Source organism: Erpetoichthys calabaricus, chromosome 11 (assembly GCF_900747795.2).
Source record: "Erpetoichthys calabaricus chromosome 11, fErpCal1.3, whole genome shotgun sequence".
Lineage (NCBI taxonomy): Eukaryota > Metazoa > Chordata > Cladistia > Polypteriformes > Polypteridae > Erpetoichthys > Erpetoichthys calabaricus.
This window is the reverse complement of record NC_041404.2, coordinates 103,372,964-103,398,662: the sequence shown is the minus strand read 5'-3', so window position 1 is coordinate 103,398,662 and position 25,699 is coordinate 103,372,964. Positions and strand designations below refer to the sequence as shown.

The 25,699-nt window shown below is 38.5% G+C and overlaps 1 protein-coding gene across 1 annotated transcript in view; it reads right to left on the bottom strand.

Annotated features, from left to right (window-relative positions):
* Nucleotides 1-8,987: 8,987 nt before the first annotated feature.
* The window catches only part of lin7b (lin-7 homolog B (C. elegans)), a 231,665-nt gene continuing 214,953 nt past the window's right edge, over nucleotides 8,988-25,699 (bottom strand). Inside the window, exon 6 of the mRNA XM_028813662.2 lies at nucleotides 8,988-10,504. Within this exon, the coding sequence (XP_028669495.1) occupies nucleotides 10,483-10,504 (22 nt within the window). The 3' untranslated portion in view covers nucleotides 8,988-10,482. The remainder of the gene's footprint in view (nucleotides 10,505-25,699) is intronic.

The window sequence follows — 25,699 nt, the reverse complement described above, 5'->3', positions numbered from 1 at the left end:
ACACTTTTCTGTTGTCATCAGAACTGTACCTGAACAATTCCCAGTCTGCAACACTCAGCTACTTCTGGAGAAAGGGAATTTTATTGGTCTGCCTAATGTGCAACCTCACACAGGACTGTAACTTCCTGCTTTAATTTTTGTTTGCATCTGGGCATAAAAAAGATGACAGCTAGGTCAGATTAGCCAAACAGAAGTAGCATTTTTATCTTATACAGTACTCATCTTTATATGGCAAGTGTCCTGCCCCTTATGGTAGAACATTATATGTGCTGATAAAAGCTCAAAGAAGAGAAATTGAAATTAATTAGGGCAAAGTTACTTATAGTTTCTGGGCTAATGGATAATAGACTACTTTTTACCAGTCAATATAACCAAATAAACAAGGAGTTGCCTTTACTGTTTCATGCCAAAATCTTGCAGTTTGAGTTTATTTGATAATAACTGTTTGGAATTATGAATGATGCAGTCATGAATCAATATTAGTAACCTTCACACCCAAAAAAAGTAAACATTTTAACAAAAGTCCACATTTTCTTTGGTAATGCTTTTAACTTTCTTGTTATTTATTGTAGCAAAATAAATTAGAAGACAAAAAATAAGCAGCCTCAATCATACCTGTATTTTTAGGGGTGCGGGCACCCTGAAAAGAAGGTTTTCATATCACAGCTTTTACCAATTATAATTCTTCCAACCCACATACACAACTCAATATGGCAATGGAAAATCAAAATACCTGAACATTAAAGCTGATATAACTTCAGAAATGTTTTACAAATGCACATTTTAAGGACACAGCACATACAGTATATTTATTTAGTTAAACAAAACTTTGAAACAATATCTTACACATTTTCTTAACTAGTGCTACACACTGTTTAGTGTTGCCTTCTCACAGCTGCGGGAAACTGAGTTAGAATCTCAGTTGATCTACTTGTGTTTGGGGTTTTCTGCAACTACTCTGCTTTTCCTCTTAAATCCCAATGAAATACAGTATACCACGATAGCTGACAATTGTAAATTGGCACTATGTAAGTGTGCTCTGCAAAAGGCTGGCATCTAATATGTGTTTTGTTTATGCCTTGCATGTTATACTACTGGGCTGTGCAACCCTGAAATTAATCATGCAAATTGGCTTTTAAATAAAATTTACCTAAATTGACATTGTGCCAGCCACCTGACTTATCCAAAGTCCTCAGTTCTGATAATGGTCTGTGCACTACCTATGTAAAGTCTGCACTTTGCGTTTTTCTGTGTGAGATCTCTTCTCACATCAAAAGACAGATTTGGTATATTGGGAACTGTAAAGTCAATCAATATGAGTGAATATTGGAATGTGTGGGAACATGTCATTTGTTAGACTGGTGTTTTGTTCGAGAAGGGTTTCTGTCTTGCGTCCAGTGTTGCTGAGTGGTGCATCAGCTAACCTTGACCCTGAACTGGATAAGTAGGATACAAAAAGGTTAGATGTAAGAGTCGACAATGATGCTTATAGAAAGATAATTTCATTTGTAGAATATAAAAATAACCATATACTAAACATATGTAAGAATTAAAGTAATTCCATGAATCATTTTTTTATCAATTCAATTAGTCTGGTTTAATTACAGATTGTGGAAAACATTTAACAGTTATTTCACATTAGTAAAACCAAAAATTAGTAATATGACAAAGCAATAAACAAACAAACAAATAAATAAAAAGTATAGAATGCAACAAAGTTGTGGAGGAAATTGATGCTGGTTTATTTGTTAACCATGGTTTCCTTATCCTAGTCTCAGTAACAAGATTTATGTGCATCTGCTAAAAAATGCTGCAAGGTTTAGTTACATCAGAATGACACTCCTCTGTTTTTTAAACATAAAAATAGACTGGCTAACTTCAGCTGATGAGCTCAAACATCCCAAAGTTTTTCCAAGTGAAGTTATGAGGAACCAAAAACGTCATGGTGCTGTTTTTAATAAACAGCAATTCTGAAATCAAGACTATGTTTTTGACAGAAAGTCTTGGTTAATGGTTGATTTACAGCACTTCTCACGTAAAGCCACACATTGTGAAGTGTAACTGAAAAGGAACACTAATAACAAGAGTTCTGAATATTGGTTTTGTCATAGGGGGTGTTGGGCTTATTCTACATTACAGTGTGAAAAGCACAACAATCTGGGAGGGGACTGGAGTACACCCACCTCCTGCTGAGAGTGTACTGTACAAATAACAATGGGAGGAAACCATATAGAAGCCACTAAGACACCATAGAGGAATAACATACCGGTTATCCTATAAATTGTATATGAAAATCTGAAATGTATCAATCTAAGAAACTTCAATTGCTTCGCCTTCACAAAAAGCACTCTAATAAGAACTTAAAAATAAAAATAAGTTGACATATTTGAAGAAAAAAGAAAAGAAAAAAAATCTTAGGTTTAGTACTCACTGAAGATATTATCAGCACTACATACATGCTTTATAAGTATCCAAAATTTCTGAAAATGAACTAAAAATGGAAGCTACAGAAATTTCTAAATATGTGAATCCCTTAATAAGAGGAAATAAAAATTTGTTCTTGAAAAACAAGTTTTCATCAGAAAAAGACACATTTAAAATCTAAAATGTTTAATTTAAAATCTAAGGAATAACCTGGTATGCAGTCTAGTAATGGCCCCATATAATATGAGTAAGCCTTGAATGCCTTGGTAAGTGGAAATAGCCAAAACAATGGCAAACCTAAACTCTCTTGTTACAATTGTGCAAATCTTGCTTGTGGCAACATGCTGCATTTTGATTACAACATAAAAGTAATAATTTACTGTACTTTGTACATATGACAATAATAACACCATCTATATATATAATTCACTAAGCCGCCGACAAGTAGCCACCCATGGAAAGCATGCACCGACAAGTAACCACCCATGGAAAGCACACAAGACAGCCACGCCCACCGTATACAATTCACTAAGCCGCCGACAAGTAGCCACCCATGGAAAGCACGCAAGACAGCCACGGCCACCAACTCTAAGACCATTGGATACAACGACAACTCACAGAGCCACGCCCACCAACTAGGACGCAGCAACTCACAACACCGGGCGTCATTCACGTTCGTCTCTGCTAGACTCCACATGCACCTCTGAGGCACGTTGACTTTTCATTAGTCAACCTCAGTGGAACCTCGGTTCACACAGAGGCAGCGCGAGAGAGAGCCACGCACACACACAGGCAGCGCCAGAGAGAGACAGAGGCACACAGGCAGCCAGAGAGAGAGAGATGCGCACACACACAGGCAGCGCCAGAGAGAGACAGAGGCACACACACACAGGCAGCGCGAGAGAGAGCCGCACACACACACAGGCAGCGCGAGAGAGAGAGACAGAGGCACACACACACAGGCAGTGCGAGAGAGAGGGGGCTGGACTCATAAGGTAGAAAGGCAGTTAAAGAATGCACTGGGCTTGATTTTGTTTTCACTTCTGTTTACAGCGATCGGTTCGTAGTGTGCATTGTTGCAATGTTACTTTTCTTGGTGGTTTATTAAATTACGGATTTTTTCACATATTCATTTTTTTCCCTGTGCTTAAAACTCATTAAAAAAAAAGTGTTTTTAGCAAGCGGTTGGTAGCGCTATAGCGCAAACTATTGCAGTGTTAGTTTTCTCTGTTGTTCAAGGATTTCTCAGTGTTATTCAATGTTTTTACATTTAGTTTACTATTACGCTGTACATTCTATGGTTTAATTAACTATATTTGTGCTTAAAAACTTAAAATATATATTTACATACAGTTCGTACAGTCTGGAACTGATTTAATTGTATTTACATACAATCCTATAGGAGAAATTGCTTCGGTTCACGACCAAATCAGTTTACGACCAGCGTTTTGGAACAAAGTATGGTTGTGAACCAAGGTTCCACTGTATTCTTTTCAGTTATGATGCACGACCGCATCCACCATCGCAAACTGTTTTACACGCCATGGTCTTAGAGTTGGTGGGCGGGTCTCCATGAGTTTCTCTTGTGAGCGGGCACATGACCAGGCAGTGTGTATGCTTCAAGAACGAGGGTGGACGCGGCAGGACTATCTAAGAAGAGGCATGTTTGTCATGGATGTGAATCGCTGTATGCGGCGTGTGAAACAGTTTGTTTGTCGCGGATGTGAATCGCTGTATGCAGCGTGTAAAACAGTTTCCGAGGGGTATCACATGGTCTTAGAGTTGGTGGGCGGATCTCTGTCAGTTGCTCTTGCGACCGGGCACATGACCAGGCAGTGTGTATGCTTCGAGTGCGAGGGTGGACGCAACAGGACCATCAAAGAAAAATCATGTCGCGGATGTGAATCGCTGTATGCAGCGTGTAAAACAGTTTGTTTGTCGCAGATGTGAATCGCTGTATGCAGCGTGTAGAACAGTTTGCGAGGGGTATCCCATGGTCTTACAGTTGGTGGGCGGGTCTCTGTTAGTTGCTCTTGCGAGCGGGCACATGACCAGGCAGTGTGTATGCTTCGAGAGCGAGGGTGGACGTGCCAGCACCATCTAAGAAGAATCATATTTGTCGCGGATGTGAATCGTTGTATGCAGCGTGTAAAACAATTTGTTTGTCGCGGATGTGAATCGTTGTATGCAGCGTGTAAAACAATTTGTCACGGATGTGAATCGCTGTATGCAGCGTGTAAAACAGTTTGCAAGTAGTATTCCATGGTCTTAGCAGTGTCTATACTTCGATGTGAATCACTGTATGCAGCGTGTAAAACGCTGTACTGTATGTTGCCCTGTCCAGAGTTACATCTTTTCATTCACCTACAGTCGTATCCTCAAAACCAACCCCATTTGGACAACTGTGTCTTTCAGGAAGTGTTCACCCATCAATACATAATTATGCGGCATATGCTACGCCGCGGGTTGGCTAGTAAACCTATAAATGTAAACTACAGTGGATTCAGAAAGTATTCAGACATCTTCACTTTCCACAGACATTATATTGTAAATATAATTTCAAATAGATTAACTTGCCATTTTTACCCATCAATCTACACTCACTATCTCTTAATGACAAAGTTAAAACACATTTGCAAATTTATTAAAAATCAAAAACTGAAATCTCTCATTTATATATATTAAGACTGTTAGTTCAGTACTTTGTAGAAGCCCCTTTAGCAGCAATTACTGTATACCCTCAAGTCTTCTGTAAGTCATGGGCAGTTTATCCCATTATTCCTTGGCAGATCCACTCAGACTCTGTTTGATTAGATGGGAAGAGTCTGCAGAGTGTCACCTTCAGGTCTCTTGACAGTTGTCCTATGAGGATTAAGTATGTGCTTTGGCTTGGCCATTTAAGGCCAGTCACAGACTCCAGCATTGTCTTGACTGTATGCATTGGGTCATTGTCATGTTGAAAAGTGAACCATTGCTCCTGTCTGAACTTGCATGCAGTCTATAACAGGTTTCTTTTAAAGACCTCTCTGTATTTGGCTACATTTATCCTTATCTTAATTCTGACTAGTCTCCCTGTTCCTGCCACTCAGAAGCACTCTGAGAACACGATGTTGCCCAGTGGAGGCTGGGTGGTCTTTTGGCCTTGAAAACCCTGCAAATTTTGTTTTTTCCCCAAGCCGAACTGTTTTTTCTGTCCTCCTGGCCATTCGACCTTACTTTTTCCTTTGTTACCCACTGTAGAATATTATTGCCTAATCTTGTTTGTTTTATATTAACTTTTATTTCATTTTGTAAAGGACATTGTTTGTATGGAAACATGCTATATAAATAAATGTTACTGTTGTTGTCGCTGCCAAAACCATGCTTCACTATAAGGATGCTATTAGACAGGTGATGAGCAGTGCCTGGTCTTTGCCAGACATAGTTTTTGGTGTTCTGCCGAAAGAGTTTCAGTTTTGCCTCATGAGACTAGAGAATCTTTTCTTCACGCTATCCTTTAAACTGCCTTTTATTGAAGAGTGGTTTCTGTCTAGATACTTCACGCCAAGGGGTTGATTGAGCGGAATGAATAAGCAAGATGAAAGCTTGTAGGCATCTATGAGGATTGGTAGTCAACAGCAAAAAACAGTGTTTGCTAACCATTGAGCTTTACGTAATCTCTGAGCTTCATTGAACTTACTTTTTCCATTTCAATATGTAATTGTGCCTCTTCTTTTCTGTCCAGGACATCATCCTATCCTCAGTTACCCATCTACCCTATTAGTTAGTGGTGCTATTTGCATGACTCATCAATCATTTCTGCTTCATGCTTCATTTGTATTAAGCATGCTGTCATTGCATTGTTAAGGTATAATATTAACAAATACTGACAAAAATACACTTGTTGGCTACTTTCTTTTTTCTATAAAGTCACCAAATTTCATTCAAATCTGTCAAAGCATTTTTTTAGATTTTGTGGTATTTAGTTTTTTTTTTTTTTTATTGTGGGGGTGGGTTACCCCTAAATATTAATATATCGAAATATTTTTTTAGCATATATATGTTTGCCTAGATGTACCAATCTGCCAAAGTTCAGGTTTTTAACAAAATGGGAAATAATTGTTTACCAGTCAGCTTTACAATATATAAGCATTCATAAAATGGCAGAAGGATATGACGCAAGTTATAAATATGTTGCAAGATAAAAATATAAAATTATTTTTTACTAATTACCTTGTAATTTATATTGTAATTATGATCAATGATGACCAATTGTGGTGATGATGGTATATTTTTTCTGTTATAGTAGTATTTTCTATAGTATATATATATATATATATATAGTATATATTTTCTTGTAACTATTGCTAAGCTTGTACTATGGTTCAATTAAATCAAACAGATATTAAAAGCCAAGACATTTTTAAATTAGATTAAACAAAGGGCATACAAAAGTTGCGCACTAGACTCACGGGCAGGTGTTTTGGCTCTCCACCACAGCTTGTCTCCAAAAGGTCATAAGCTGGTAAAAATTTCCTTATAAGGAAATTAAAGCACTGCTGCCTGCTTTTGAACAGCTGCCAAAGGATTGGTTGCACAAAAACCACAAGCAAGCTGAAGGTAGGAATCAACTGATACTGGAACAAAGCAAAGGTAGACAACAGAGAACTGAAGAGGGTGAATGAGTGAGTGTGACACAGACCCCTAAAAGGGAGGAGACAATAGCTGTAAGCAAGATGTTATTACTACACTGCAAGGGTTGCCCACCTAAGCTAGAATAGAGACTGAAATCATCTGTCATAATAGACTGATGTTACTAACATTTAAATGCAGCTCGAAACTCGGGTCATATAATGCAATTTGTTACATGCATTTGCTTCTGCTCTGGGATGATATATGTTAATGAATAAATAAAGAACACCTGCTCTGCTGTCTTGCTTATTGCTCTAGCCATAAGGTAACAAGGGTTTGCTGGGATACGTCCCCTAAAAGGTGTAGGGTCACTTGATCGCAGTTGATATGTGGAAGCTCGAAATCCCAGAAGTAGTGTGGCTCCCGGTTAAGTTTAGGGCAGATTTCAAAATCCTTTTTTTAACATATAAAGCATTAAATGGCCGAGGTCTGGCTTACTTGTCTGAACTTATCATGACTTACAAACCAGAGCGCACATTAAGATCTCAAGATGCTGGTCTGCTTATGGTTCCAAGGATTAATAAAATAACAATGGGAGGTCGAGCTTTTAGTTACAGGGCCCCTAAACTGTGGAATGGTCTGCCTGCTACTATAAGAGATGCCCCTTCGGTCTCAGCTTTTAAATCCCGGCTGAAGACTCACTACTTCAGTTTAGCATATCCTGACTAGAGCTGCTGATTAACTGTACATACTGCATCTCTGTTGTTAGTCATTAGCACTAAAACATAAGTAACATGATAGTTATAATGTGTTACTAACCCTTACCTATTCTGTTTCTCTTCTTGGTACTCAAATGTGGCACTTGGTGCCACGGCTCACCTGCCAAGTTGTTTTGCCTGCATAAGGTAAAGTCATCCCTGATGGAGGATCGCAGGAATCATGAGAAAGAGGGGTCCTTTCATCGGATTGGCTGGCCCAACACTGTTTCAGCCGTGGAATGGCCAAATGGGGGAGGCAGCTTGATGGATGAGGTCTCCAGGAGTCTAAAATTATCCAAATCTTATTATGTGATATCATCTACTGTGAAATTCTGCTCCGTACTTCTAAAAAATTTTTATTTTTTATTGAGGATTTGTTCTGTTCTGTGTATTGTATTGTATTGACCCCCTTCTTTTGACACCCACTGCACACCCAACCTACCTGGAAAGGGGTCTCTTTTTGAACTGCCTTTCCCAAGGTTTCTTCCATTTTTCCCTACTAGGTTTTTTTGGGAGTTTTTCCTTGTCTTCTTAGAGAGTCAAGGCTGGGGGGCTGTCAAGAGGCAGGGCATGTTAAAGCCCATTGCGGCACTTCCTGTGTGATTTTGGGCTATACAAAAATAAACTGTATTGTATTGTATTGTATTGTATTGTATTGTATTGTATTGTATTGTATTGTATTGTATTGTATAGTGTGCATTAAAGGCATGGGATGGAGTATTACCCTGCCACAGAGAAGGAATCCAGCCTTAGGACCGACTGATATTGAGGGATCATACCCAGGGGGAATACTAACAGGTGTGAGTTGCAGGCTGTATTCCAGAGGTACAGGACAGAACAACTGTCGTGTACAACAGATGAGAAGTGGCCTAGGAGTGGAGTATCACTAAAAAAACTGTAGCACAGAAAGGGGATTATGTTTTAGGGGAAAGAGCTCCCCACACATTCAACAACAAGACACCAGTAAATCATGCTTTCTCAGATACACAGTCTGTTCAGTCTGGCTTGCAACTTGGAATATATTACACAATTTTCTGAATATGAGAACATTTGTTTTCACTTGAAGACTGGAAACTCTGTGAATTTCAAACATGCCATGCTTTTGTTTAGTCAAAGGCCAGTATTTACTTTTCATCCTACAAAATACAACTTAACACAAAAAGAAAAAAAAATAACACCACACAAAAACAGAAAACAGTAACAATGAAACTTTAATCTTGCTTCTTTAGTACAGTAGGACTGCTCTAACCTAGATACAAAGAGGTTAGTATGAGTGGTAAGAGCTATCTAACTTAAATATTTTTGTATCTTATTTGCTTGAAACCATTCACCTTGGCATGAAGTAGGGCATAGCATAGAAAAGAGAAATAATTAATTTTTTTGTTCATTTGTTCAAGGGGCTGAAGCAGACTAAGCAGATGAACAGTAAAGATAAACTATTTTTTATTTGTAAAGGATAGGAAATTAGACTTTAACATATAAAGCAGAAAGAATTGCATAGAAAGAAATGCATGCCTACAGATCATAAAAAATGCCTGAAACTCATACAGCACTTATATTTTAACTTTGTGCACTAAAGGTAGGAGCCAGGATAAACTTTATTCTAAATTTACATGATCCTTTATGTGTCAAACTGGCAAATCATATACATGAAGTGAAAATCTTAACCAAGTTTGCTTTTTGAATTATAGATGTAAAATTGGAAAAATTTTACCATCAGCCAAGCAAATGAGAGGGATAAAATTAATAGTTGCTTCTTGTTTGTAAAACTTACATTCTTATGTTTGAGTTAGTCAATCTGTTAAATTTGGTAGTGCATTTTATCAAATATAGGAGGTTCTATATTTTGGACAATAACCAAGAATAGAAATGCAGTCATAGAATTTCCACATGGGTCTTAATGCCTAAGTTCTTATTAAACAAACCAATACTGAGCACAGTAATCTAATCTCCAAATTTGCATGTAGCAGATAAAAAATCCCCAACCTACTGCACAGAGTACAAAGATAACTTATACATGCAGAAGGAAAGTTGCCATGTCAAGTTTTGTAGAGCCTGTGTGGCACTTAAGTTGTTCTTGGAACATTTAATGTGAAACTTTGCATCTATTCTCTGTCTGCAGTTATGGGTTAACAAACTGGATTGGACAGCTCACATGAATAGTGATTAATATAATTTGCAATGATTTATAAATACAGCATATGAGATACAACAGTAATACAAAAAATAAATAAAATTTTGAAGAAACTCTTAAAATGTTAAAGTCACACCTGCATACTCTTTGACTTGACAATCAGAAATGAATTACATGAAAGCAAACTAAAACATTGTATGCTGAAGCATGTTATGCAAAAAGGAATATGTAATACTCAACAGAATGGCAATGATCACACACCAAACATTAGTTAAAATAAAAAACAAATACTGTTTTTATAATTCAATTGTATAAAAAAGTAAAATGGAAAATGGAACATTAAATACAACTATAAAGTTGTTTTAAAAATAAATAGCTAAACAAACACATAAATAAAATTATTGCAATTAAGTTCAACTTCCATTTGCCCTTCAATTCCAAAGCATTTAATGTCTGTCCTTCTTCCTGTTCTGGCTGCTTTGACTTAACATATAACGAGATACTGGCATTGAACTTGTCTAGACATCACCAAGAAAGTCAGGTCTTCAAGACGATTTATCCTCGGGATTCAAGAGACCTGATAGAAACCAGGAAGTTCAGAAACAGGAGAAGAACAGAGAGGTTAGGAGGTAAATTAAAACAAGCAGAAAGAAAAAAGGCAAACTTTTAATATAACTTTCTAATGGTGAATTCTGTTGACTTGTTAAACAAAAAATTAACATTATCAGTGTAAATGCTAGCAATAATACCTGTTTCAAAGATGCGTACAGCTGTTCATGATTATTCCCAAAACACTTTCATGGTCAATCAAAACATGTAATTATATTATATTATATTGTACTGGAAGTTTAAATTTTAATATCCTAATATTAATGCAATAACAAGCACATTCGTTGGAAAAAGAACAAAAAAGCACTATTTCCATGAAAACAAGAAATGTGCATATGGGATGGTTTCATAAATTTTCAGAATGATTATCTACATTTCTATTGCAGATGCTATACATCCTGGTACCAACAGGGTAAACACTGTTTTTGCACATTGCTGCCAAAGTATAAATTACTTTGATATTTTTTAAAGGTTCCTGTTAACTGCTTACTTTTATACCTAGCCTTCATAATCTTCCCCAATTAGTGACCACACAGTAATAACTACAAAGTAATAATACTGAGAAACGAAGTATACCCAAACTGTACTAGTGTATTTAACAATGAATACATCACTAGATTATTTGAAACTACAATGAGAGCAGAATCTTACAAATACTCTTTCAGGTAATGAATGGACATAAACTATAGACAGAATATATTCTTTTCAAACCTGTGTGAAGAGTAGTGTAATTCACCACCCAATTTTAAATCATAATTGCAGGATTTAGGCTGTATAAAACAATATGATACTACACCCTACCAATAACAGATATTTTCAAGCATCTGCTATCAAAGGCCACATGTCCTGGGTATGCCATCTATGTGACCCTCTCTGGGCAATGATGTTCACTTGTTTATCAAGTTTATCCTTTGTTCCTGTCCTCTAATAGCTCTATCTAGAGTAACAATGGATAGGGCAACATTGCTTTAACACCTTTCACAGTACCAGAAGCTCACCCTTTCAGTCTACTCAGCTGGTGGGAACCTAACTTGCAAACAACAACAACAATATTTATTTACTGTATATAGCACAATTTCATACAAATGATGTAGCTCAAAGTGCTTTACAGGATGAAGAAAGAGAAAAAAGACTAAATATAAAAATAAAATTAGGCAATACTAATTAACTTAGCATTTTAAGTAATATCTGATGGCCAGGGAGGACAGAAAAAAAAAAAAAAAACTCCAGACGGCTGGAGAAAAAAAAATCTGCAGGAGTTCCAGGCCCATCTAGGCATTCGAACCTAACATAAATGATCTTAATCAGTCCTCATGGTTTTCAGGTTTCACATAGAAGAATTTGATGATGATGGTCATGTGGACCTCTGGCCTTCAATCCATCAATGTACATGACTGAACAAAACATCATTATTTTGGAAAGCATGCATGCAGAGAACTATTCAGAATCTCTTAAATATGATGACTGCCCAGAAATGCTCAGATTAAAAATGATTTATGAAAAAACAGAAATATGAATTGCTGCTAATGATGCAAGTTGCACATCATAGACAGCCCAGTAATACAAAAACTACAATATGGAAGCAGCCCGGATGATTAAACAATGACCATGTTTTCATGGAACCTATATATTAAATAATTAAAAAGTAAGTGGTCTGATAACTAATTTTCAAAAAAACAGAACATACCTTGGCAACTCATCAGGATTAAGGCCTGGATATGCTGCCAGATGCTCAAAGGGGGCACTTGCACATACAGTACATGACTACTCTCAATCAGCAATTTAGTCTGGGGTCTATGCTTATTCAGAACGGAAGGTGTGCATACAAAATGCACAGGGAAGGTTTAAGGACATTTTCAAACCCATTTATTACAAACATGCACATTTGCGCTGAAGCAACCACCTCTTGAAATCTTCCCTCTGCAGATGAATATATTTAGTGTGGTGCTATATAGAAAAACACAGCATTATCATGCTCCTAACCCTTTTCCACAGAACAATGATATTTAAATTCTATTAGCCTTGTAAGCTCTCTGCATAGTTTATTGTTTTCTTCCCTGCACCACTTACATCAGAGCACATCCAGGATTACTAGCGCCCCACATTTTTCTGTGTACCTGTAAAAGCTGTAAAATAGAACACCTTCCTAAATGGCATTCCAGGGCCACCACAAAGGATTTTGTGGTTGGATGGCTTGTTTTAAAATGGGAGATAGTTTCACAATCAAAGGAAGACAAGATGAGGAAGGAACTTTGCACTAAACAGTAGAGGGAAACAAAAAACAATTAATAAAAACACAGTATATTTGATTACATACTACTTGTGCTGATGCACCTATTTAAACTTTGTGGGTGTTAATCAAATCATCCACCGCAGCACATTCCTTCCCTGCATCAATATTGCCAACATAGTTGAACATTAGATGAATTGTGGGGGTCACGGGGATACTTATACTGCTGAGGGAATTTTTTTGTTGGTTTCTTGCAGCTCTAACCTGCATCAAACAAATTGAACTTTTTCCAAATACAGTATGTTCAGCCTTATTGACAACACATATATTGGAATTAAATCACCATAATTAACAAACTTCAGGTCTGTGAGTGTAGAAAAGGGTGTCCATGCGACAGACTGGCACCTTGTCCCAAGATTGTTCCTGCCTTGCACCTGATGCTTACTGTGATTAGGCTTCAGCTTTCCCGTGCTTCTGCTTTGAATAAGCAGGTTTTTAAGTGGATGGATTTCCTTCCCTTAATGTACAAATCATCTGAGACAGGAAAGTTGTCAGGAAGTGGAAACGGCTACATAAGATGCATGTCTACATCAGTCAGGTAACATCCTACAGCATTCTCTGAAAAAATGTGACAGCACTGCTATACTCTGTACATTTTTTATTTTATTTATATATATTATATATATATATTGTGGTATATGGCTGGCCGTTCATCCCGGCCAATACCCCCAGATGGAGCCCTCCTGGCAACATGGAGGTGCCCCGAATTCCAGCAGGGCATCATGGAACTTGGAGTCTTTCATCACAGCCCTGCTGGATACTGTGGGGGCCGCCAGGAGACGCTGCAGGGAGGCCCAGGGACTTATACTCTCCATATAGCCCGGAAGTATTTCACAATCACAGGAACGGAAGAGATGATATACTTCTGGGCTGAAGAAAAGAAGAGTTTTTGATCTGACCCGGAAGTGCTAAGAATCACATGGACTGGGGGGGATCAGAAGCACTTCCGGGTCATGAACTATAAAAGGATTGGGGGAGATCCCAGCAGGAAGCCGAGTTGGGAGGAAGAGTGACTGAGCTGCTGGGAGTGGAGGATTGTGTATTGTGATCATTGATTATTGGAGTATTGTGGAGTAGAGGGTGCTTTGTGCACTTTATTATTAAAATAAATAATATTTGGACTTTTACCTGGTGTCTGACGCATTGTCTGAGGGTTCAAGGGGAGGACAGCCCCCTATCTGTCACAATATATATATTTAATTTTTTGCCTGATATTAACTTAGCTTTCCTTTAATCCTTTTCACCTCATTAATAAGGTATCTCAGAGCTGTTCCTTCAGAATAACCCTACCCCATTTCTTCCCCCATCCACACCATGATAGAACAATTTGAATCCACCTCCGATCCACTTGGCCTTACTTCACTTCCATTTAGTCTCTTGCATGCACAAAATATCAACCTTCCTTCTATTCATCATATCGGCTAACTATCTCCCCTTACCAGCCATACTGCCAACATTCAAAGTTCCTCCCCTCAGTTCCACTCTCTTTACCTTCCTCCTCTCCTCTTTCCTCTGGATATATCTCCCTCCTTTTCTTCTCCTTCTTCGGCCAACAGTAGCCCAATTTCTGTCAGCACCCTATTGGCTAACAGTACTGGTGGCGGCCGTTGTTTAACCCGGGACTCAATTGATCTGGTATGGAAATCTGTATTGTTGTTCGCGTGCTGATCTGGTAAAATTTTACACTGGATACCCTTCCTGATGTAGCCTTCCCCATTTATCTGGGCTTGGGACTGGCACAAAGAAACAAACTGGTTTGTGCATCCTCTGTGGCTGGGTTTAAGGTGTTTTTGACAATACTGCACTTAAATTACTTCCCAACAATTAAACGGCTTTTATTCTGCTTATGTAATAAAAAAGCTTCAAATTACTGAAGAATAGTGAGTATAACACATCAAATTTTTAAAAGAAATGAATAAAAACCCTTGTTTCACACCAAAATCAACTAAATAAAACACAAAAAATAGACATTTTAGGAATTTCTCTTTAAATAACGATTTTTCAGTATATAAACAAAACATTTTCTAATGTACAACCCTGGAATCAGTTTTCTTTTGTATGCCAATCTGTGAACTATCATTGTTTAGATTTCATATATCATAGTCTCACACACACACAATTTATGTATAACTCTGCAGCAAAAAAGTAAATCTGTTACTATGTACTGTACATATAATTAGGTACTCATCCAAAACTCTACTTTCAAAATTATTTTTCATTTCAGTCCCCTAAACAATTACTGCTTACCATTAGACACAGAGAAACCTTACATTTTGTACAATAGGTTGGAGTCACCAGGATTTTTGTGCTACAGTTCAAACATTTTCTCCAGCCACATGTTGCAGTTGTTCCACCACAAATGTTTAGTCCATTTTTATTTATTAAATTATTTTTGTTGTCGTTGCCTTTTCTTTTTTCTTCGGTGAGTCCCAGTCATGGCAGCTGATGGAACGTTCTTTACAGATGACACTGCAGTTGTGACCCGCTGGGCTGGCTACTTTGAGCAGCTTATCGTTGCATATCTCTGAGTCCCCGGTTCTTGAGGCTAATCCTCCAATTAGCTGTGAACTACCCAATCTCACTGAGATTGCATAGGTGGTTAACCAGCTGAGGGTAGTGAAGGCTGCAGGGATCTATGGTATCCAGGGTGAACTTCTCCAGGCTGGTGGTAAGGCTGTCTTCCTGGCATTGCAAGCAATCTTTCCTTCCATTTGGGAGATGGGTGTCTGATTGGAAAATTGGACTTGTCATCCCCATCTGGAAAGGGAATGGTGATCACCTGGATTGTGCCAACTATAGGATCTGTGATCACTTGATCACCTACCAGCAACTGGAGCAGTCTGGTTTTACACCTAAGAAGTCACTGAGGGATCTCTTGGAGTGCAAAAGCCTTGGTTGATTTTCATAAAGTGTTTGATTCAGTTGATTGAGCTGCCCGGTGGGGCTTCCTGAGACTCTGAGGGTTCCCTCAAGGTTACTAGATATCATGACTGACCTGTACATTGGTACTGTGAGTGTTATGCAGAGTGGAGGCAGAACCTCTGTGTTTTTCCCAGTTGAATCTGGGGTTCATCAGGGGTGTGTTCTTGCTCCTACTCTGGACTGGGTGTTGGGCAAGGTTGTGGAGTCCAGCAGCTGTGGGGCATCTGTTGGTGAAGAAAGATTCACTGATCTTAACGAAGTCAATGGAGGCTCTGATTGATGCTCTTGAGAGACCGAACGAGGAGTCTGACTGTCTGGGCTTGTGAGTGTTCTGGATAAAAGCCAAGATCTAGGCCTTTAATTACTTCTTGGGCACAGCCATCAGCAGTGTGTCTGTCTGAGGAGAGAGTGTCAACCTTGTTGAGAGGTTTACTTACCTCAGCAGTGACATTCATGTCTCTGGTGACTCTTCCTACTGTATGAAGTCAGGTTGCGAGACATGGATACTATCTAGTGACCTGAGATAAAGACTGGACTCCTTCAGTATTGTGTATCTTTGGAGAATCCTTTGGTACCACTGATTTGACTTTGTGTTGAATGAGCAGTTGCTCATGGAGTCCTGAAAGAGGCACATTACCTACATTGTGAGGTAGTGTCATTTACAGCACAACAGCCATGTGGCCTGATTCCCTGAGGGTGATGCGGCTTGCAGGATCATCATTGTTGAGGACCTGAGCTGCTGGACCAGGCCAAGGGGATGCCCACATAACATCTGGCTGTGGCAGATAGAGGGTCACTCCAGGTGGGTGGGACTGGACTGCATGTCTGCCTGGGGGGTTGCCAACCAGGATCCCAAACTGTTTCGTTGTGTGGTGGGTGTGGTAACAGGCTGTACCAGTGCATGCTACCCAACCTGACCTGACCTGATTTCAACTCTGAAATAAAGTAAACACATGCATAGATTTTCATACTAGCTTCTTCTAGTGCTGGGGACAATGTCTTTCCCAGCAAAAATGGGCATAGGGCAGGGACATAGGGCATAAGCATGCATCTAAAGCAGGGGTCCCCAACCCTTGGTACACGCTCACTACCGGGCCGCAGCCGTCTGACAGCCGGTCCGCAAGAGAACTGCCGGCAGTTCTGAGACTCACTCAGACTTTTCAGAACGCTTGGCAGGCGGGGCTTTACAGCAGTGCAGAGAGAGAGACCGAGGTGAGAGAGTATTACAACAAAGTATTATTATGGTCCCGACAGTTTCCCCATATGATACAAGTCTATAGAAATCTCGTTACTACGAAGTACATTCAGCAGATGCTTTCATTACAATGAAGTGACCTTGAAATACTTGAATGAATCATCCACAGAGCAGCTAGATCTATGGTCGCAGCTCAGTTGTGCACATTTGCACAATGATCCCCAAACAGAAACACTGTAAAAAAATTTTCTTTCTTTGATCTTTCCTTGTACTGTTTTTTTTTTGCTGTTTTTGTTTTCTGTGGTTTTCAGTGATACCTTTTGCTTATTGCTTGTCAACATTTGAAAAACATCCTTTGGAATTTAATTCATTGTCCCCCTCCTATAGAAATGGCAGACGCGAAAAAACGATAACAGTGTTAATGTTTGTGATGTGCAATCTGTTGGAATGACAAATGCAATGCATATGTCTTTGTTATATGCAAAAAAAGAAGAAAAATCTCGGGTTGCAAACGTATGCAAACTGCTGCATTTGAAGACAGTTTTTATGTGGTTCAGTGATGCTCGTTCAAGAAACATTCCTATTAATGCGGCACTCATTCAAGAAAACGTGAGGTTTCTAAACTCTCTTGGGACCTCCGTCAACGGAACAACATGCCGAAGAGCTTCCCGAAGTGCGATCACCACATCTGTTTAAGACTGTTTATCTGTTGCCGGGGCAACAGCAGGCTCACAGCTCTACTGTGAAGCAATCGCGCTTCGGGATGCACTTCAGCGTGATGTTCCCGTTGGGTGGGGGGATCCCAAAAGAGTTCAGAAACTTCACAATATGAACTGGCATTAAGGCACTAGGGCACCCCACCTTTACCCAGTCTACAGACTTAGTATCCAGCCAGGCTGGAGGAGTGCTGGAGGCAGAGGTGGAGCAGCAGCATGTGGGGCAGAGGCAGAAGATACCCGTTGTTCAACTTGGCAGATAAAGTGGCTGCATTCAAAGCCAAACTTGATTTATGGGAATTACAAGTGAACACTGGGATTTTTGATATGTTTCAAACGTTAGCAGAGGTTGTTAAAGATACCAAGCCAGGGCCTTCTTTCTCCCAGCTGGTGCATGATCACCTATCTCAGCTTTCAATAGAGTTTGAGCATTATTCCCAACCACAAAAGACCCCCGAAATGGGAAGGAATGGATCTGTGACCCATTTGTGAATAAGCCAGGTGAATCAACTTTGTCTGTGCTTGAAGAGGATCAACTGCTTGAGGTTCCAAATGATGGTGGCCTTAAAAGTATGTTTGAGACAACTTCAAATCTCCATACAGTTTGGATTAAAGTCAAGGCGGAATATCCTGAGGTTGCCACAAAAGCACTGAAAAGTCTGCTTCCATTTCCAACATCCTATCTTTGTAAGGCAGTGTTTTCTGCAGTGACAGCAACCAAAATGAGATTACGGAGTAGACTGAACATAAGCAACACACTTCGTGTGTCACTGTCTTCCATCGTCCCCAAATGGGATCGTCTGGTTGCAGGAACACAAGCTCAGGGCTCCCACTGATTCTGCATTATGGTAAGTTGTATAATTTCTATTATGATATTATAACTTAATAATAATGGAAATGTAATGTAAATTGTGTATAAAACTGCCCTACGAATCCGCCCTGAATCCTCAAACCCCCCCACCCCCCCTCCACAACAACACTGGTCCAAGGAAACATTGGCTTCTAGTGAAGTGGTCCTTGCTGTCAAAAAGGTTGGGGACCACTGAACTAAAGCATTCAAACAGGCACCAATCAATCTAAATAGCTCATTTTTACCATGTAAGTCAAATACTGGCATGCTCAGAAACAGGTGAATCAATCAAAGAAGGGGGAGGCGGGGGAGTTCCCCGTGTGAAACTATGAGTGGTGACATGGTATGGTGTGATATCGATACATTCAATCAAAGAGTGATCCCCTATGAAAGCTTGCACAGTGTGATTCAATGATATAAGATTAGGGGGCACAGGGGGTTCCTACATGAAACTGCAAGCAGCAGCGTGGCACAAATAAGTCCATTTGATTGAAGAGCAATCTGCTGTGAAAGTCTGCATGGTGAGATTCAGTCACATTGAATATCTCCACTTGAATCTGTAAGCAGTGGCATGAAACACACTCATTTAATCAAAGTGCAGTCCCGTGTGAAAGTTCATTGGAGTTAGGAAGGTTTTTATAGTGAGTCTAATTTTCATCTTCAGTAACTGGTATGTACAATAATGTTCTGTTTTCATCTAAAAGAGTTTTAGAAGTTTTAAATGGTGTATTATGTACATTTGTAAGGAGCTCTCCATCAGAATAAGCACTTTAGTGTGATACATATCTTTATAAAACTATGCTTTTTCAGATAATACCAAATACTGAGTATATTCTATTTCGTCCATTACAGAGTTTTAATGAATGAAATGTATGTATGCAAATAATTTCACAGTTCAAGTGTTTTTGTTTTCAAAGGTTTAGTAAAAATGAAAAGCAAATCAGTTTAAACAAAAATAAAGAGAAAAACTGATAAAATAAAACTTGTTTTGTAAGTTGCTTCTGTTCGAGGCTTATATACAGTGGTGTGAAAAACTATTTTCCCCCTTCCTGATTTCTTATTCTTTTGTATGTTTGTCACACAAAATGTTTCTGATCATCAAACACATTTAACCATTAGTCAAATATAACACAAGTAAACACAAAATGCAGTTTTTAAATGATGGTTTTTATTATTTAGGGAGAAAAAAAATCCAAACCTCCATGGCCCTGTGTGAAAAAGTAATTGCCCCCTTGTTAAAAAATAACCTAACTGTGGTGTATCACACCTGAGTTCAATTTCCATAGCCACCTTCAGGCCTGATTACTGCCACACCTGTTTCAATCAAGAAATCACTTAAATAGGAGCTGCCTGACACAGAGAAGTAGACCAAAAGCACCTCAAAAGCTAGACATCATGCCAAGATCCAAAGAAATTCAGGAACAAATGAGAACAGAAGTAATTGAGATCTATCAGTCTGGTAAAGGTTATAAAGCCATTTCTAAAGCTTTGGGACTCCAGCGAACCACAGTGAGAGCCATTATCCACAAATGGCAAAGACATGGAACAGTGGTGAACCTTCCCAGGAGTGGCCGGCCGACCAAAATTACCCCAAGAGCGCAGAGACGACTCATCCGAGAGGTCACAAAAGACCCCAGGACAACGTCTAAAGAACTGCAGGCCTCACTTGTCTCAATTAAGGTCAGTGTTCACGACTCCACCATAAGAAAGAGACTGGGCAAAAACGGCCTGCATGGCAGATTTCCAAGACGCAAACCACTGTTAAGCAAAAAGAACATTAGGGCTCGTCTCAATTTTGCTAAGAAACATCTCAATGATTGCCAAGACTTTTGGGAAAATACCTTGTGGACTGATGAGACAAAAGTTGAACTTTTTGGAAGGCAAATGTCCCGTTACATCTGGCGTAAAAGGAACACAGCATTTCAGAAAAAGAACATCATACCAACAGTAAAATATGGTGGTGGTAGTGTGATGGTCTGGGGTTGTTTTGCTGCTTCAGGACCTGGAAGGCTTGCTGTGATAGATGGAACCATGAATTCTACTGTCTACCAAAAAATCCTGAAGGAGAATGTCCGGCCATCTGTTCGTCAACTCAAGCTGAAGCGATCTTGGGTGCTGCAACAGGACAATGACCCAAAACACACCAGCAAATCCACCTCTGAATGGCTGAAGAAAAACAAAATGAAGACTTTGGAGTGGCCTAGTCAAAGTCCTGACCTGAATCCAATTGAGATGCTATGGCATGACCTTAAAAAGGCAGTTCATGCTAGAAAACCCTCAAATAAAGCTGAATTACAACAATTTTGCAAAGATGAGTGGGCCAAAATTCCTCCAGAGCGCTGTAAAAGACTCATTGCAAGTTATCGCAAACGCTTGATTGCAGTTATTGCTGCTAAGGGTGGCCCAACCAGTTATTAGGTTCAGGGGGCAATTAGTTTTTCACACAGGGCCATGTAGGTTTGGATTTTTTTTTCTCCCTAAATAATAAAAACCACCATTTACAAACTGCATTTTGTGTTTACTTGTGTTATATTTGACTAATGGTTAAATGTGTTTGATGATCAGAAACATTTTGTGTGACAAACATGCAAAAGAATAAGAAATCAGGAAGGGGGCAAATAGTTTTTCACACCACTGTATCTTGTTATCTTTCTTTGAGTTCCTCTTATAAGTTCACTATATAACATACAGTCACTTGCTCATATGTCACAAATGCAAACATGGAATATAGATGGACAGAACACTGTATGCCACTGAAAACAAAGAAAATTAAATAGTTATGTTTCTAGCTAACTAAAGGCTCACTAAAATTATATTATTGGAGTTCAGATAAAGCTGAAAATTAAGGAAATTCCATTACAAGTTAGCTTGGGGAGTTACAGTAAACAGAATTGTTCATTGTCTATACCTCTATGAAAAACTCACATTCTAAACAAAATAAAGCTAATCAAATGTGCATTTTAACATTAACATTAAACATTTTAAGATTTACAATAAGTCTAAATGAGTAATATTCTACTATGTACAGGGCTTAAATTCACTTTTGAAATGGGGGGATCTCTCTTGAACTTAACAGAAAAGGGGGGTTTCAGACACAGTGAAGGTAATGAAAATGTGTTAGAGGTCAAAAACCCACAATTTAAAAAGCACTCTGATATTAGTATTTCAAGCATTTTTTAAATGTCATAACTTATACTTTCTGATGTTTACAGGAGTAGGTAAAGTTAACAGCCAGTCTTTCAAATAATTATTTCTACTCTTTTAACTTTAAATAAATAATTTTTTAATTTTGCTTGAAAAGAGTTTCACTCATATTTAGCCAAACAGCCAGACTTGTATTGAGAATATTGAGAATGTAAAATGAGAAAAGCAAGTCATTTTAACATTTTTTTGTTCATACTTTACTGTTTTTACTGCCAGAGTATAATTTTTTGCAGCATTAAGGCCATTCAGCCCTCAATATAAGGCTGTAAATGAGAATGCTGTTAATTTAAGAAATTTCAGATATTTGATTAAAATATAGTTAATATATCCTTGGCTTAGGTGGCACAGTGATGTGGACTGATTAGGAGTACCACTTTACACATCCATTAAGTTCAAATGTAGCTTCTGATTGTATGTGTGGAGTCTGCATGCTGTCTTTCTTTCTTTCTTTCTTTCTTTCTTTCTTTCTTTCTTTCTACTCCTTTCTTTCTTTCTTTCTTTCTTTCTTTCTTTCTTTCTTTCTTTCTTTCTTTCTTTCTTTCTTTCTTTCTTTCTTTCTTTCTTTCTTTCTTTCTTTCTTTCTACTCCAGTTCTCTTCCCAAAGTCTGAAAGCCTTGTATGTTTTGTTAAATTACCCCAGTGTAAGAGTGTTTGTGTATGACAGTGAACTGGTACCCTGCCAGGACAAGCTCTCACTCCTTGCTCATCTGAACTAGAGTGAGAGGGTTTGAGATGACTATGATCTGGATTCTGGATTCAGAGCCATACATAGCACTAAAACTGCTTTACTTAAGGTAGCCAATGACTTACTTATAACCGCAGATTCTGGGATGGCCGCTCCTCTAGTTCTTCTTAACTTAAGCGCAGCATTTGATACAGTTAACCATAATATTTTACTGTCCCAAAGTTCAACTATTGGTATCTCTGGTGCTGCTCTTTCTTGGTTCACATACCTCAGTGATCGCCAGTACTGTGTCTTCATTAGGGAATACAAATCTGACACTACTTCACTCGCACAAGGTATCCCTCAAGGGTCAGTTCTAGGTCCAATCCTCTTTAAAATCTATATGCTCCCATTAGGTGAGATTATTTGTCGGTATGGTTTAAGCTTCCACTGCTATGCCGATGACACACAACTTTATGTAAGTGTTGATGCAACTGCAACATCTTCACCTGTTGCACTGACTAGACTGCATGCGGGAAATCAATCATTGGATGACAGATAATTTTTTACAACTCAATGCTGATAAAACAGAAATCTTATTAGTTGGTACCAAATCTGTCTTCTCTACCCTTTGTGGGCTAAAAATTGACATTGATGGGATCCTGGTTGAACCCTTAGTATCAGTCCATAATTTGGGTGTCATCTTTGATCAGCTTTTTACTTTTCAATCACACATTAGCTCAATAGTACAGACAGCCTTTTTTCATCTTCACAACATTGCTCATCTGCATTCTTTCCTCAGTGTGAAAGATACTGAAACACTCATTCATGCTTTCATCACTACCCGTCTAGACTATTGCAATGGTTTGTTTTATGGCCCCCCAACTAAACATATCAATAGATTACAGTATGTTCAGAATTCTGCTGCTCGTTTACTTACACACACTAAAAAATCTGCTCACATCTTGTCCTCTGTGATTTGCATTGGTTACCAGTTTCTTCAAGAATCAAATGTAAAATTATTCTTCTCATCTTTAAAGCCCTTCATGGGTTAGCCCCTCATTATCTGTCTGAGCTGCTGCTTCCTTACACTCCTGCCTGTGGATTAAGATCATCGGATGCTAACTTACTCACTGTACCTAAACACAGGTTAGTAACTATGGGGGGCAGAGCTTTCAGTGTGATAGCCCCTAAAATTTGGAATTCTCTTCCTCTCAGCCTTCGTGAGGAAAAATCTATTATTAATTTCAAACTTCTTTTAAAAACACATCCTTTCAATGAGCATTATTCTTTTTCTTGTATGTAATTTCTACTGTCTTGTTAATGTGTTCATTGAATTGTAAAGTGTTCTTGAGTGTATGAAAGGCGCTACATAAATAAAAATTATTATTATTATGACTTTATTACTTTTCCAGTGAAGTTAATTTGCTTTGAGATTACTATGAACTGTTGCAACAGGTAATTTCTAAAAGACCATAACAGAATGTAAAGGTATCCTACAAAGCCCTCACTTTTATTCAGAATTATCCTTCTTTTCAGTTTTAAAGAGGTGGCAGCCTTAGCTATGCTACAGCTTTCTTGAAATTATCCATGAGCATTTCTCAGCTTTTTGTGTGTGTCAGTGATTTTACTTTTCAGTTTCAGTTCTAAAGGCAGTTAATTCACTGCAGACGTTTTAAAGAAACTATGATTACAACACAGCCTCAAATTGGTAGTAGCCAGCTTGTCAAATAAAAAGAATATGAATATGAATTCACTAAACAATCCAAGTTAATTTCCTAAATGTTTGTAGTGACTTTAACACAAGAATATACTTCACCCTGTTTTAGCCTTCACTTTAAAAATGTTTAGTCAAGTTACTTATAAAGTGCATTTTAAGTAAAGTGCACCATGTGCCAGACACATCTTTGAATCCCACTGGGCAGTTGCACAGTTCCACTAAAAAGCCCATTACCAACTTCTCAGCTCCAAAGCAACTGAAGCATGTAGTGACATCCTATGCATGCAAGCTTAATAAAACATAATTTCTTCCATTTTCCCCCCTACAAACTCTGTCAAAAACACAGGGCCTGTTAAAGCCCACTGAGTCATTCCTTGTGTGATTTTAGGCTATACAAGAAATAAATTGTTGTTGTAAACCGTGTAAAAATTAAATAAGACATTGAAAATTCTTGCAACAAGCAAGAGAGATTGCTTGCCAAATAAATATGTGTGGAATATTAGTGCATTAAAAATCAGAATTTGTGGGAATTACTACATTTGTGTAGAATACCTGCAGTCCTGAACTGAATTATAAGCCGTTGTAAGTGCCAGAGAGGAAGGACAGGCTTCCTGGCTGGGATAAAGGATGTTTTTTCATGCCCAGCCAGGAGACCATAATGGTTGGACTGGATCAGGGGTCTGCAACCTTCACTATCAAAAGAGCCATTTTGCTCCCTCTTCCTCCAAAGAAAAATAGTCTGGAGCCGCAAAACATAACACAGCTTATAAACTTTTAAGTTTTAATCTTTTTTTAGATTTTACATGTTACAACCACGGAATACAACAAACAGAAGTGCAGTGTGCATGTGTAGGCCTACTTTGAAATAAATTTAACTGAACTCTGCAGGCCTATTTGAGTCCTTCCTATACCTGTATAAAATTAAAATAAAAACTAGCCCACTTTAATATAAATAAAACATTTAGCTGTAGCTTAGCAGCTTTAAAAAAGTAAACATAAAATTCCATTTCAGTATGCTGTCATCCTCTTCAGGTTTCCCTCTCAGCCAGCAATCAACTGAAGCACCTGAACATACAAAAAAACCTACATCAGCTCCGGGTCTGAAATAAATGTGTTTTTTTTTTTTTTTTTTTTTTTTAAATATTAGCCTATTAAATGCTATTGTTCTCACCTGTTTAATGTGACTTCTGTTTCTGAAGTTCGCTGCAGATCATCTCTAGCACTTTGAGCTACTTTTTGTATGAAAATGTGCTATATAAATAAATGTTGTTGTTGTTCTATGTCGGGGCTATACGATGTGACTTTGACCTTCACACAGGACTGCAGGCTCATGTGTGAGGTGGGAGAGATATTTGGACTTTATGAAGTTCATTCTTGAGAAAACTTGCTCACATAAGTATGTTGAGCCAAAGATGGACAGGACTCCAAATGCATATTTTTTCATGTTCATATATGTTTCGGGAATGGCACTCCATGTATTGAAAACAAGTTTGTCGGGTTTGGGGAGGTTTTCAATATCAGTCCATTTGTGCTCTTTAGCGAGAGTAGCCTTCTGACGGGCGACTTCTTCAAGATCCGCTGTCAGGCATTTGAACTTGGACA